The sequence below is a fragment of the Heptranchias perlo genome, chromosome 5 (assembly GCF_035084215.1).
Source record: "Heptranchias perlo isolate sHepPer1 chromosome 5, sHepPer1.hap1, whole genome shotgun sequence".
In the NCBI taxonomy this organism is placed as follows: Eukaryota; Metazoa; Chordata; class Chondrichthyes; order Hexanchiformes; family Hexanchidae; genus Heptranchias; species Heptranchias perlo.
This window is the reverse complement of record NC_090329.1, coordinates 71,197,018-71,209,522: the sequence shown is the minus strand read 5'-3', so window position 1 is coordinate 71,209,522 and position 12,505 is coordinate 71,197,018. Positions and strand designations below refer to the sequence as shown.

At 43.3% G+C, this 12,505-nt stretch overlaps 1 protein-coding gene across 4 annotated transcripts in view; it reads left to right on the top strand.

The window, feature by feature from the left end:
* The window catches only part of LOC137321847 (nuclear receptor coactivator 7-like), a 116,730-nt gene that overhangs the window by 37,831 nt on the left and 66,394 nt on the right, over positions 1 to 12,505 (top strand). For 3 of the 4 annotated variants that reach the window (XM_067984584.1, XM_067984582.1, XM_067984586.1), the window contains exon 3: positions 5,861 to 5,920. The exons of the other annotated variant lie outside the window; for it this stretch is intronic. In XM_067984584.1, the coding sequence (XP_067840685.1) occupies positions 5,861 to 5,920 (60 nt within the window). The remainder of the gene's footprint in view (positions 1 to 5,860; positions 5,921 to 12,505) is intronic. 4 annotated transcript variants of the gene reach the window in all.

Below are 12,505 nucleotides of genomic sequence, written 5' to 3'. Positions count from 1 at the left end.
ATGCCCAAAGCAGTCTCCTTGCTACAGCACACTATTTTGCTGTGTACAGACTGCTCCTCATTGCTTATAGTTAATGCTCTGCATCCCTTCCCCCTCCATAAACTGGAGCTCATCCAAAATTCTGCTAATAAGAACATGAGAAATAGGAGCAGGAGTAGGCCATACAGCCCCTCGAGCCTGCTCCGCCATTCAAAAAGATCATGGCTGATCTTTGGCCTCAACTCCACTTTCCTGCCTGATCCTAATATCCCTTGATTCCCCTAGAGTCCAAAAATCTATTTATCTCAGCCTTGAATATACTCAATGACTCAGCATCCACAGCCCCATGGGGTAGAGAATTCCAAAGATTCACAACCCTCTGAGTGAAGAAATTCCTCATCTGTCTAAAATGGCCGACCCCTTATCCTGAGACTATGCCCCCTAGCTCTAGACTCGCCAGCCAGGGGAAACAACCTCTCAGCATCTACCCTGTTAAGCCCCCTCAGAATCTTATATGTTTCAACGAGATAAGGATGCTGTCCGTATCCTAACTCGCATCAAGTCCCATTCACCCAGCACCCCAGTGCTCGCTGACTTACATTGGCTCCGGTCTGACAATGCCTCGATTTTAAAATTCCTTTTTTCAAATCCCTCCATGGCTTTGCCCCTCCCTATATCTGTAATCTCTTCCAGTCCTACAACCCTCTGAGATCTCTGCGCTCCTCCAGCTTTGGCCTCTTGCGCATCCCTGATTCTAATCTCTCCACCATTGGTGGCCATGCCTTCAGTAGCCTAGGCCCTAAGCTCTGGAATTCCTTCCCTAAACCCCTCCACCTCTCTACCCCTCTCTCCTCTAAGACGCTCCTTAAAACCTACCTCTTTGATCAAGCTTTCCTGTCCTAATACCTCCTCGTGGCTCGGAGTCAAATTTTGTTTGATAACGCTCCTGTGAAGCGCCTTGGGATGTTTTACTATGTTAAAGGTGCTATATAAATGCAAGTTGTTGTTGCTCCGCAACCCTTCCACAGCATGTTCCAAAAGCACCCAGGTCCTGCTCTGTGTCTTCAATAAAGTCAGGTTTGCATTATTGTACAATTGTGTTGATCTGGACTCTAGCATCATACACTTTCCTTTTCAAGTCTCTTGATATGTATTTCCTCTTCCTCCACATTGGTTTTCATATTCTATCAAAAATGCCTCCAGCTCACATAGTGTCCTTTCTCCTCTTTCTTCCATTCCCCTTTGCCAGACATACAATCTCCCAAGCATATATGCTCCTCTAACACTTCATTTCCTCATCATTAATATCTAGTTTCTTCAGCCTACCTTTATCCCTTGGCTGGCCTTCCTTGTACTAATCTTAATATTAATTTGAGAAGCTGATGTTGAGCCTCGCTTGTTCAGTCCCCAGGTCCTTAATCAAGAATCCAATTAGAATGGCAACACCTGCACATTCCTGGCCTTCCTCAGCAGGAAACGACCAATACACAGCCTGACTCTTTTTGGAAATGCAATTGCTGTTTTGTATGAGAAAAGAAGGATTTGCCCTGAGATCAGAATGTCCCGATCAGGAAGCCCAGCAAGGACTCGGCAAATGAAATCACTGCACACACTACCATCTCAGCCCTCTCTCTAGTTTCGTTACAATACTTCATGGATATAAGGCATATCCAGGTGTTTGAAACCCATTTCCTGCGGATCTCATGGGATGTATCTGAGGTTATATTTTGACTGTGTCCCTCTTCCCAGGTGGCAGGAGCATATTCTGTACAATCTAAGGATTTACAGGCAAATAAATAATAAAGTACATAATTTGTTGATCACTGGGGCTATTGAAGCTATTCTGGAGACTAGGTTGGTGAGTTATTCCTCTAACTTTTAGCTGCAGAAGTACAGCAGGATTCTGACCCATCTTGGACCTCTGGGTTCTGAATACCTTTACTCATGGAAAAATTCAAGATGGTCACCCTCCTACAACTCAAGCAATACATCAGGGCACTGCCTAGCCACAGTTTTTCTTTCCACCAATTTTTTTTCTCTTTCCTTCTTTAAGAATATACTGATTCTGTGTGGGATACACTGTCACAGGCAATGGATTTCTCTTTCCCCCCCCCCCCTTTCCTCGTAGCTTATTCAAGTGGCCAGAGTTTTTATAATATATTCAATCATGGTTGAGGAGCACTGCAGCCAAGCTCAATTCTCTACACACATGCACTTCATCAGGCGTTGCTTGATAGCAACCAGTAGTGAGAACCTTATCTGTTGTTCTGAAACAAAATTGAAGCTTTCCCGCTGCCCCTCACAGTAATCTTATTGTTTGGAGAATATTGTTAGATTTGAGCTCCTCACTAAGTACAGATGGGCTTTTTCAGTTCTCATTGGCTTCATCTGCATGTTATCAAAACATGACTTGGCAATATGCAGTGCCTACTTCTCCTTACACCTCTAGTTAAAGTACTGAAGCAGTCTCCATCTTCTGGCTCTGTTGCCTCATCATTTGATACCACACTTTGGGTATCCTGACACCTGTCTGATACTTTGGAATCATCTAGCATAGAGCCTACTTTTCAAAAAGACACTTTTAATCTTGAGGCCCGTCGTTTTTGTTCATCTTGATTTGAGGTAGCAGAACAGTCTTTAGTGCAGATGTCTACTGTGCACAATTCACAACATACATCCATGTGAAAATTGATATAGTGGTGACTGTATTATGGTGCAGATTTGCATTTTTAAAAATTATCTTCCTCTCTGCCACCACATTCTTTTCTTGATTTCTATTTTACTGCTGTGTGCTGTGAGGAGTAGAGGGGAGGCCTACAAAAGGAGTGGATGAAGTAAACTGATTGTGGAGGCTTCATGGACACAGCTGTAAATGCTTCTGAAGAGGTGTAAGCTGGAGAGCTGGATCTCTGCCACAACTTTATATTAAAAAAACTTGAGGCTCTTCTTCAGGTGACTTGTTACATCAAGTGTACAGCATAGAAACAAGGCCATTCAGCTCAACTGGTCTATGGTTTATGCTCCACACGAGTCTCCTCCCTCCCTACTACTTCTCCCCCTTAAGTCAACCTTATTGAACAGAAAGAGTAGACAAGGGTAATGTAGTAGATGTATTATATTTGAGTTTTCAAAAGGCCTTCGATAAGTACCGCATTGTAGACACATGACTAAGGTCACAGTGTATGGAGTCAGGAAAGGTAGCAGAATGGATAGCAAGCAGAGTCCAAAACAAGAGAGATGGGGTTAAGGGTAGCTACTCAGACAAAAGGTGGAAGTGGTATTCTACAGGGATCAGTGCTGGGACCATTGTTGTTCACAATTTACATTAACGATTTGGAATCAGGAATCAAGTACAACTTCAAAATTTGCAGATGACACCAAATCGGAGGCTGTAGTTAATACAAAGGAAGAACGCATCAAAATGCAAGAGGATATTAATAAACTTGCAGAATGGGCATGTAATTGGCAGTGGTCTTCCTGTATTTTGTCGCAGTCATAGAAACAGGAGTAGGCCATTTAGCCCCTCGAGCCTATTCCGCAGTTGTCCTCAGTATTAACTATACCCCTCAATCTGGGGTTGTCCCCAAATTTTGAAATTGTACTTCCAATTCCTGAGTCCAAATCGTTTTATGTAAATAGTGAACAACAGTGGTCCCAACACTGATCCTTGTAGAACACCACTTTCCACCTTTTGCCAGTCTGAGTAACTACCCTTAGCCCCTACTCTCTTCTGTTTTGTAGCCAGCTTGCTATCCATTCTGCTACTTGCCCCCTGACTCCACATGAGTCTACTGTGTGGTACCTTATCGAAGGCCGTTTGAAAATCCAAATATATTACATCCACTGCATTACCCTTGTCTACTCTTTCTGTTACTTCAAATAATTCAATAAGGTTGGTCAAGCATGACGGTCCCTTTTTGAAATCCGGTTTCTAGATGTTTTTCTATTATACCTTTGCGTAAGGATTCCACTATCTTTCCTACCACTGATGTTAAGCTAATTGGTCTATAGTTCCCTGGACTTGTTCGAGCTCACTTTTTAAATATAGGAATCTCATTAGCTGTCGGTCAGTCCTCTGGCACTATTCCCTTTTCTAATGAATTTTAAAAAATATGTAATAGTGCCTCTGCTATCTCTTCCCTAACTTCTTTCAATATGTATGGATGCAATCAATCCGGATCAAGGGTTTTATCCTCTCTAAGTTTGATTAGTTTATCAATTATCTCCCTCCTTTCTATCTTGAATGCCTTTTTATATCTTTTTTTTGATCTCTTCGAATGTCATGCCCACCATGCTAGTCTCTCTGGTAAACACTGAGGCAAAGTAATTATGTAACATTTCTGCCACTTTGTTGTCATTAGCTACAAGTTTATCATGTGTATCCATTAGTGGCCCTGTCTCTCTTTTGTTATTTGTGTTTATAGAATACTTTACTATTTCTTTTTATATTCCTTGATCATTTTAATTTCATAGTTCCTCTTTGCTTTCCTAATTTTTTTTTACTTCTTTCCTAACCTTTTTGTATTTCCTTTTGACATCCTCTCCTTTATTGTCTATGTACTTAGAGTATGCCTTTTTCTCTAGTTTCAATTTTACCCTTATCTCTTTATTCATCCATGGTGTTTCATTATTGGCTAGTTTGTTCTTGTTTTTTTTTAAGAGGACTATATTTCTCCTGGACTCTCTTGATCACTTTTAAATATTTGCTGTACTATTTCTTTATCAACATTTTTTTCCAGTTTACCTTCCCTACTTCCGTTCTCCTCCCCTCAAAATTAGCTTTTTCCCAATCTATTACTTTGGTCTGTCTTACTTATGTCTTTCTCAGTCATTATTTTAAACCTTATTATCTTATGATCACTATTGCTTAATGTTCCCCTTACTTATCTGCAGTAGTTTATTTCCCATTACTAGATCCAGCAGTGATTCCTCTCTTGTTGGGCTTCTCACATACTGTGTCCCACTTTTATTCATTTGGCCTGTGACAAAATGAGAAGATAATTTTACGCGTAATCCATTGTCCTCATCTTGAATCAGTGGGCAGAACTTCATAATGTTACAGGAGTGCACGTTTTACACACAATTTCTGCTCCGGGGCTCTGTCTGTCTAACATCCCTGAAGCATAAAAGGGAGTAAGGCAAGTAAATGAGATGTGCTGATAATTGTTCAGCTATCTCCTCTTATTACATTTACATTTTAGAGCACTTTTTGAATGATTTGAGGGTTATTCTGCCCATTTCACTGCCATCAGCCTAACTTCAGATGTCTTAACATTCTAAAGCTGCTGGGAGCAATCCTCATACAGTCATTGTTCAGACCTATCTTCTTTAGAAGATTTATTGTGTTGCTGATGAGTTTTCAATTAGATTATTAGAAATGACTTCAAAAGGTCAACCCTTCTTTCTTTACAAAGTATGCTTAGTTATGTCCCTAATTGTTTATGATCAGTGTGAATGAAGAAGATAGATTGCTGTATATGATTTTATCATGTGGATTTATAATGGCTTCTTTTGGGAAGAGAACTGACCATGTCCAGAGCAAAATCTTTTCATGCGGCATGGGAGAGGGGGTTGCAGGACTGTCCTGTGAAATGGCATGATATCTTAGCTTGTTTAAAGTGCATTTAACCATCAGTAATCTGGTCTTATCCTGGTGACATATGGCAGAAACTTTCCATGTAAGAATAAGGACCCCACTGGGTCAGTAATCTCTCTTTCCTGTAACGTACATGTGTTATACCTTTTAACCATTACTGGAACATTTCTCAAATTTGTTGAATTTTATTTATATATAAGGCCATATTCCCAATATTGTATGTCCTATTTCCTATTGAAAAAGCTTCAGTTGTTTAAATTTTTATTGTTTTTTGACTATTTTCAGGCTGCTTCACGTGACGTCCCCATACGTCTCACTCTGCAGCCTCTCACTAAATCTGCACTGGTAAGTTTGCTGGAAATTGGTGGAAAAACTAAGTTTTGAAGAAAAAAAGTGTTGTAAAATATATGGAAAGGGAGCCAGTATTTTATGTAAAATAAATCACCTGTATCACAATCGTACCAACTGTTTTTCAGTCATTGCTATTGGCTTTATGTTGTGCAAGACAATCATGCAGCCATGTAACTTAGTGGTGCTTATTAACTACCTATTGTTTTTGTTCCCTTTGTTCAGCACTCATTTAAATTTTTAGAAAACTATTTGCTTAAATACTTAGATTCAATACTAGTTCTCAGTTGCAGATATGCATAATCGTTTCTGAATTTACACCTAAAATAGTTTGGATCAGCCCATTAGGAGGCACAGGAAGCGAAGGCTAAGAGCCAGAACCAAAAAGATTTCTGCTGTTCTGGGAAACACCTCTTCGTGTTTACAATTGGAATTAAGGAAACTAGTGAAATGGGTCTGGTCTACACTAACAATAATTTGCATTTATATGGTAAATGCCCCAAGATGCTTAGCACAGGAGGTTTTTTTTTAAAAAGCTGTGCATTAGTAGTAGATTTAATACATACGGTATAATCGATTTGGGAACAGTTATTACACATGAGCTTGGAAGGAGCAGGTTGTGCATTTGAGAGTTGGAGTGGTATTCACCAGTGTGTAAATTGTAATGGAGTCCGTACGTAGGCTTTCAGTAGGCCCAGTTCTTTCCCTATTTGAGATGTTTGTAAATGAGACTTTTTTTCTCTCCAATGCTGTTTGACAATTACATAATTTGTAATTGTTGGTTGTGGTTTATCCATAGTGGCTTTATAAATTTTGAAAGGAAATATTTACTGAGTGCAATGGTATCACATTGCTATTATTATTACTGCCAGTAAAAGCTTTAGAAGCTTTTGCTAATCTCAAACTAGGTGTAGTATTTTATTTTTTATAGCCATTTACTATCTGAAAACTCTACAGTACATTTAGCTATACTGAATCAGTATTGCTTAATTTTTTCAAACTTTTAAAAAATTCGTTCATGGGATGTGGGCGTCGCTGGCGAGGCCGGCATTTATTGCCCATCCCTAATTGCCCTTGATAAGGTGGGGGTGAGCCGCCTTCTTGAACCGCTGCAGTCTGTCTGGTGAAGGTTCTCCCACAGTGCTGTTAGGAAGGGAGTTCCAGGATTTTGACCCAGCGATGATGAAGGAACGGCGATATATTTCCAAGTCGGGATGGTGTGTGACTTGGAGGGGAACGTGCAGGTGGTGTTGTTCCCATGCACCTGCTGCTCTTGTCCTTCTTAGGTGGTAGAGGTCGTGGGTTTGGGAGGTGCTGTCGAAGAAGCCTTGGCGAGTTGCTGCAGTGCATCCTGTTGATGGTACACACTGCAGCCATTGTGCGCCGGTGGTGAAGGGAGTGAATGTTTAGGGTGGTGGATGGGGTGCCAATCAAGCGGGCTGCTTTGTCCTGGATGGTGTCGAGCTTTTTGAGTGTTGTTGGAGCTGCACTCATCCAGGCAAGTGGAGAGTATTCTATCACACTCCTGACTTGTGCCTTGTAGATGGTGGAAAGGTTTTGGAGAGTCGGGAGGTGAGTCACTTGCTGCAGAATACCCAGCCTCTGACCTGCTCTTGTAGCTACAGTATTTATATGGCTGGTCCAGTTAAGTTTCTGGTCAATGGTGACCCCCAGGATGTTAATGGGGGATTCGGTAATGGTAATGCCATTGAACGTCAAGTGGAGGTGGTTAGACACTCTCTTGTTGGAGATGGTCATTGCCTGGCACTTGTCTGGCGCGAATGTTACTTGCCACTTATGAGCCCAAGCCTGGATGTTGTCCAGGTCTTGCTGCATGCGGGCTCGGACTGCTTCATTATCTGAGGGGTTGCGAATGGAACTGAACACTGCAATCATCAGCGAACATCCCCATTTCTGACCTTATGATGGAGGGAAGGTCATTGATGAAGCAGCTGAAGATGGTTGGGCCTAGGACACTGCCTTGAGGAACTCCTGCAGCAATGCCCTGGGGCTGAGATGATTGGCCTCCAACAACCACTACCATCTTCCTTTGTGCTAGGTATGACTCCAGCCACTGGAGAGTTTTCCCCCTGATTCCCATTGATTTCAATTTTACTAGGGCTCCTTGGTGCCACACTCGGTCAAATGCTGCCTTGATGTCAAGGGCAGTCACTTTCACCTCACCTCTGGAATTCAGCTCTTTTGTCCATGTTTGGACCAAGGCTGTAATGAGGCCTGGAGCCGAGTGGTCGTGGCGGAACCCAAACTGAGCATCGGTGAGCAGGTTATTGGTGAGTAAGTGCCGCTTGATAGCACTGTCGACGACACCTTCCATCACTTTGCTGATGATGGAGAGTAGACTGATGGGGCGGTAATTGGCCGGATTGGATTTGTCCTGCTTTCTGTGGACAGGACATACCTGGGCAATTTTCCACATTGTCGGGTAGATGCCAGTGTTGTAGCTGTACTGGAACAGCTTGGCTGGAGGCGCAGCTAGTTCTGGAGCACATGTCTTCAGCACTACAGCCGGGATGGTGTCGGGGCCCATAGCCGTTGCTGTATCCAGTGCACTCAGCCGTTTCTCGACATCACGTGGAGTGAATCGAATTGGCTGAAGACTGGCTTCTGTGATGGTGGGGATATCAGGAGGAGGCCGAGATGGATCATCCACTTGGAACTTCTGGCTGAAGATGGTTGCAAACGCTTCAGCCTTGTCTTTTGCACTCACATGCTGGACTCCGCCATCGTTGAGGATGGGGATGTTTACAGAGCTTCCTCCTCCCGTTATTTGTTTAATTGTCCACCACCATTCACGACTGGATGTGGCAGGACTGCAGAGCTTTGATCTGATCCGTTGGTTGTGGAATCGCTTAGCTCTGTCTATAGCATGTTGCTTCCGCTGTTTAGCATGCATGTAGTCCTGAGTTGTAGCTTCACCAGGTTGGCACCTCATTTTTAGGTATGCCTGGTGCTGCTCCTGGCATGATCTTCTGCACTCTTCATTGAACCAGGGTTGATCGCCTGGCTTGTTGGTAATAGTAGAGTGAGGAACATGCGGGCCATGAGGTTATAGATTGCGCTGGAATACAGTTCTGCTGCTGCTGATGGCCCAAAGTGCCTCATGGATGCCCAGTTTTGAGCTGCTAGGTCTGTTCTGAATCTATCCCATTTAGCACGGTGGTAGTGCCACACAACATGTTGGATGGTGTCCTCAGTGCAAAGACTGCTTTAAGTTTCTTATTCGATTAACTGCTTGTTTGGATTTGGTTGTCTCTTTTAATTGTCAAAATTAAGGTATTTGTCACATACTCAATTGCCCAACTCTTTCAGGGGCTCTTAATAGACAAAAGTCGATACAGATCATTGACTGAATGAAAGAAAAGGGAAGCATCTAGGTGAAGATGAGAGATTCTGCTGTGACGTGTAAATTTTTGGGGGCAGGGGTGGGGGTTGAAGCGGTCTCTTCTTTCCCTGCAAGTCACTATTTCCGTTATTGCTGCATCCTGCTGTTTTGGAGGGTAGGGATAATTCAAATAACAAATGTAATTGGGGTGTGTATTGGACTACTATATGTGCCAACCTATAAAACTCAGAAAAGCTGACTAACAATTTTAAAAAGGTGAACATGACCCCAAAGTAACTTGACAACTCAGACAGCCCTCAATAAAGGCCTATGACCATTGCCACTGCTTCACTTTTTGAATTTCTTAGTAGCATTTTGAGATCACATGCAATTTAATTTGTTTTTCTGTGAAAATTGAAAACAATGGACTAGAGTATGCTTGGTTGCCAACTGTTAACTTTTAAAGCAGACATTAGCTTTTCCAGCACATTTGTATGGGAACCAGGAAAGCAACTGGTTCAAGGACCAATTAAACCCTCAGTGACTCACCCACTTTCACGTTGTTGGTTTGTTTTTGCTTCTGACTGGGCTGCAAGCCCCCTACCTTGGCTCGTGTACATGAGTGAGAGCGCACAGGATAGGCTTGCATTCCCCTTCCTGTGCTGCGAGTCAGAAAGTGGTTTTCTGTGTGACATGAGAGCGACAGGGGGTTTCCTTTGTAAGACCTTTGGCATCATGCTGGATTGAACGATGCCCTTTTCGCAATCAAAACTGTTATACTGATGCTTTGAAGCTGAAGAAAGCAGTCCTGAAAAGGCAGCAGTACTTCGAGAAGATTTTGGTGAAAATAGCAAGTTTTCTTCATATTAGGGGCACTATGTTCCCTTTGTGAAGAAAATAACATTTGCATCGCTTCAGAGCATCAGCGCAGCACTGCGCCAGTTCTCTAGTGTCGAGCCACGGAGAGGGGCTGTGAGCAGCCAACGGGTTTACAGAGCAAGCTCTAATCAAAAAGCCACTGCATGTAGCCCTCTGCTGCTCTCTTGTCCACACAAACACATTCTGGGAATGTGAGCCAACGAGTGAGCCACTGAGGATTTAAACGGTTCCTGAATCGGCTGTTTCCCAGACCCATGTGCAGATGGCGACCGGCAAAGCTCACTGTCTGCTCCATTTGGGTTTCTGCCAGGACCACTCTGCTCCAGATCTCATTACACCCATGGATACGAGCTGAATTCCAGAGGGGAGGTGAAAGTGACTGCCCTTGACATCAAGGCAGCATGTCTGGCACCAAGGAGCCCAAGGAACATGGAAGTCAATGGGGATCAGGGGGACAACTCTAGTGTCTGGAGTCACATCTGACGCACAGAAAGATGCTTGTGGTTGTTGGAGGCCAATCATCTCAGTCCCAGGACATCATGCAGGAGTTCCTCAGCGTCCTAGGTGCAGCTATCTTCAGCTGCTTCATCAATGACCTTCCCCCTATTATAAGGTCAGAATTGGGGCTGTTCGCTAATGATTGCACAGTGTTCAGCTCCATTTGCAATTCTTCAGATAATGAAGCAATCCATGCTCTCGTGCTGCAAGGTGAACAATATCCAGGCTTGGACTGATAAGTGGCAAGTAACATTCGCACCACACAAGTGCCAAACAATGACTATCTCCACTACAAGAGAGCCTAACCCTTGACATTCAATGGCATTACCATTGCCAAGTTCCCCACTATCAACATTTTGGGAGGTCACCATTACCAGAAACTCAACAAAAGCAGCCACATAAATGTGGCTACTAGAGCAGGTCAGCGGCTTGGTATTCTGTGGTGAGTGGCTCACCTCTTGACTCCCCAAATCCTTTCTATCACCTACAAGGCACAAGTCAGGAGTGTGATGAAATACGCTCCACTTGCCTGAATGGGTTCTGCTGCAATGACACTCAAGAAGCTCAACACCATCCAGGCCAGTAGTCCACTTGGTCTGCACCTCATCCATTAGCCTGAACATCCACACCCTCCACCACCGGTGTATCCTGGTTGCTGTGTGTACTATCTACAGGATGCACTGCAACAACTTGCCGAGGCTTTTTTGACAGCACCGCCCAAACCCACAACTTCCACCACCTAGAAAGACAAAGGCAGCAGGAACATGGGAACACCCATCACCAAGATATTCTCCAAGACATATATCGCCATTCTTTCATTGTTACTGGGTCAAAATCCAGGAACTCCATACCCAACAGCATTGTGGGAGTCCTTTCACCCTATGGACTGCAGCGGTTCGAAGAAGGTCCATCACCACCTTAAGGGCAACTAGGGTTGGGCAATAAATGCTGGCCTTGCCAGTGATACCCACATCCCGAGAATGTTCATTTTTTACTTAACATAATTCAATCAGCCTTTTATATAGCAGTTAGATTATAAATTTAAAAGAATACTGTCCCCACCGCTTATAGTGGGTGCACTCATGCAAATGCAATTTGCCCGCTATACACAGTGGTCGGTGTAACCTGACTGCCGAGATCCTGGATGTGGCAGGCAGTGCGGCCTGGGACTGTGTTATCTTCTGGCTCTTGTCATTGTAGTACTGATGCATTTTCTGGTAAGGGATACATTGAATTCGGTAGAATATTTGATTATCTGCATCTATGCTTTGTCTTATATGTGTCAGCCGTGGCTCAGTGGTATCATTCTTGCCTCTGAGTCAGAAGGCTGTGGGTTCGAGCCCCACTCCAGATACTTGAGCACAAAATCTAGGCTGACACTCCAGTGCAGTACTGAGGGAGTGCTGCACTGTTAGAGGTGACGTCTTTTGGATGAGACGTTAAACCAAGTCCCCGTCTGGCCCCTCAGGTGGATGTAAAAGATCCCATGGCACTATTTTGCAAGAGCAGGGGAGTTCTTCCCGGTGTCCTAGCCAATATTTATCCCTCAACCAACATCACTAAAACTGATTAACTGATCATTAGCACATTGCTGTTTGTGGTACCTTGCTGTGTGCAAATTGGCTGCCTCGTATCCTATACTGCAACAGTGACTACACTTCAAAAGTACTTCATTGGCTGTAACTTGCTTTGGGATGTCCTGAGGATATAAAAGGTGCTGTATGAATACCAAGTCTTTCATTCTTCTTTCTTTCTAACTCTAAATTTCTTTCATAACCAAATATCTGCCAAACTTTTTAAAGTAGCTAATTAATGTAATAATTACTCAGTAAAAGTTTGCTCTGCATATCTACTACTCCAAG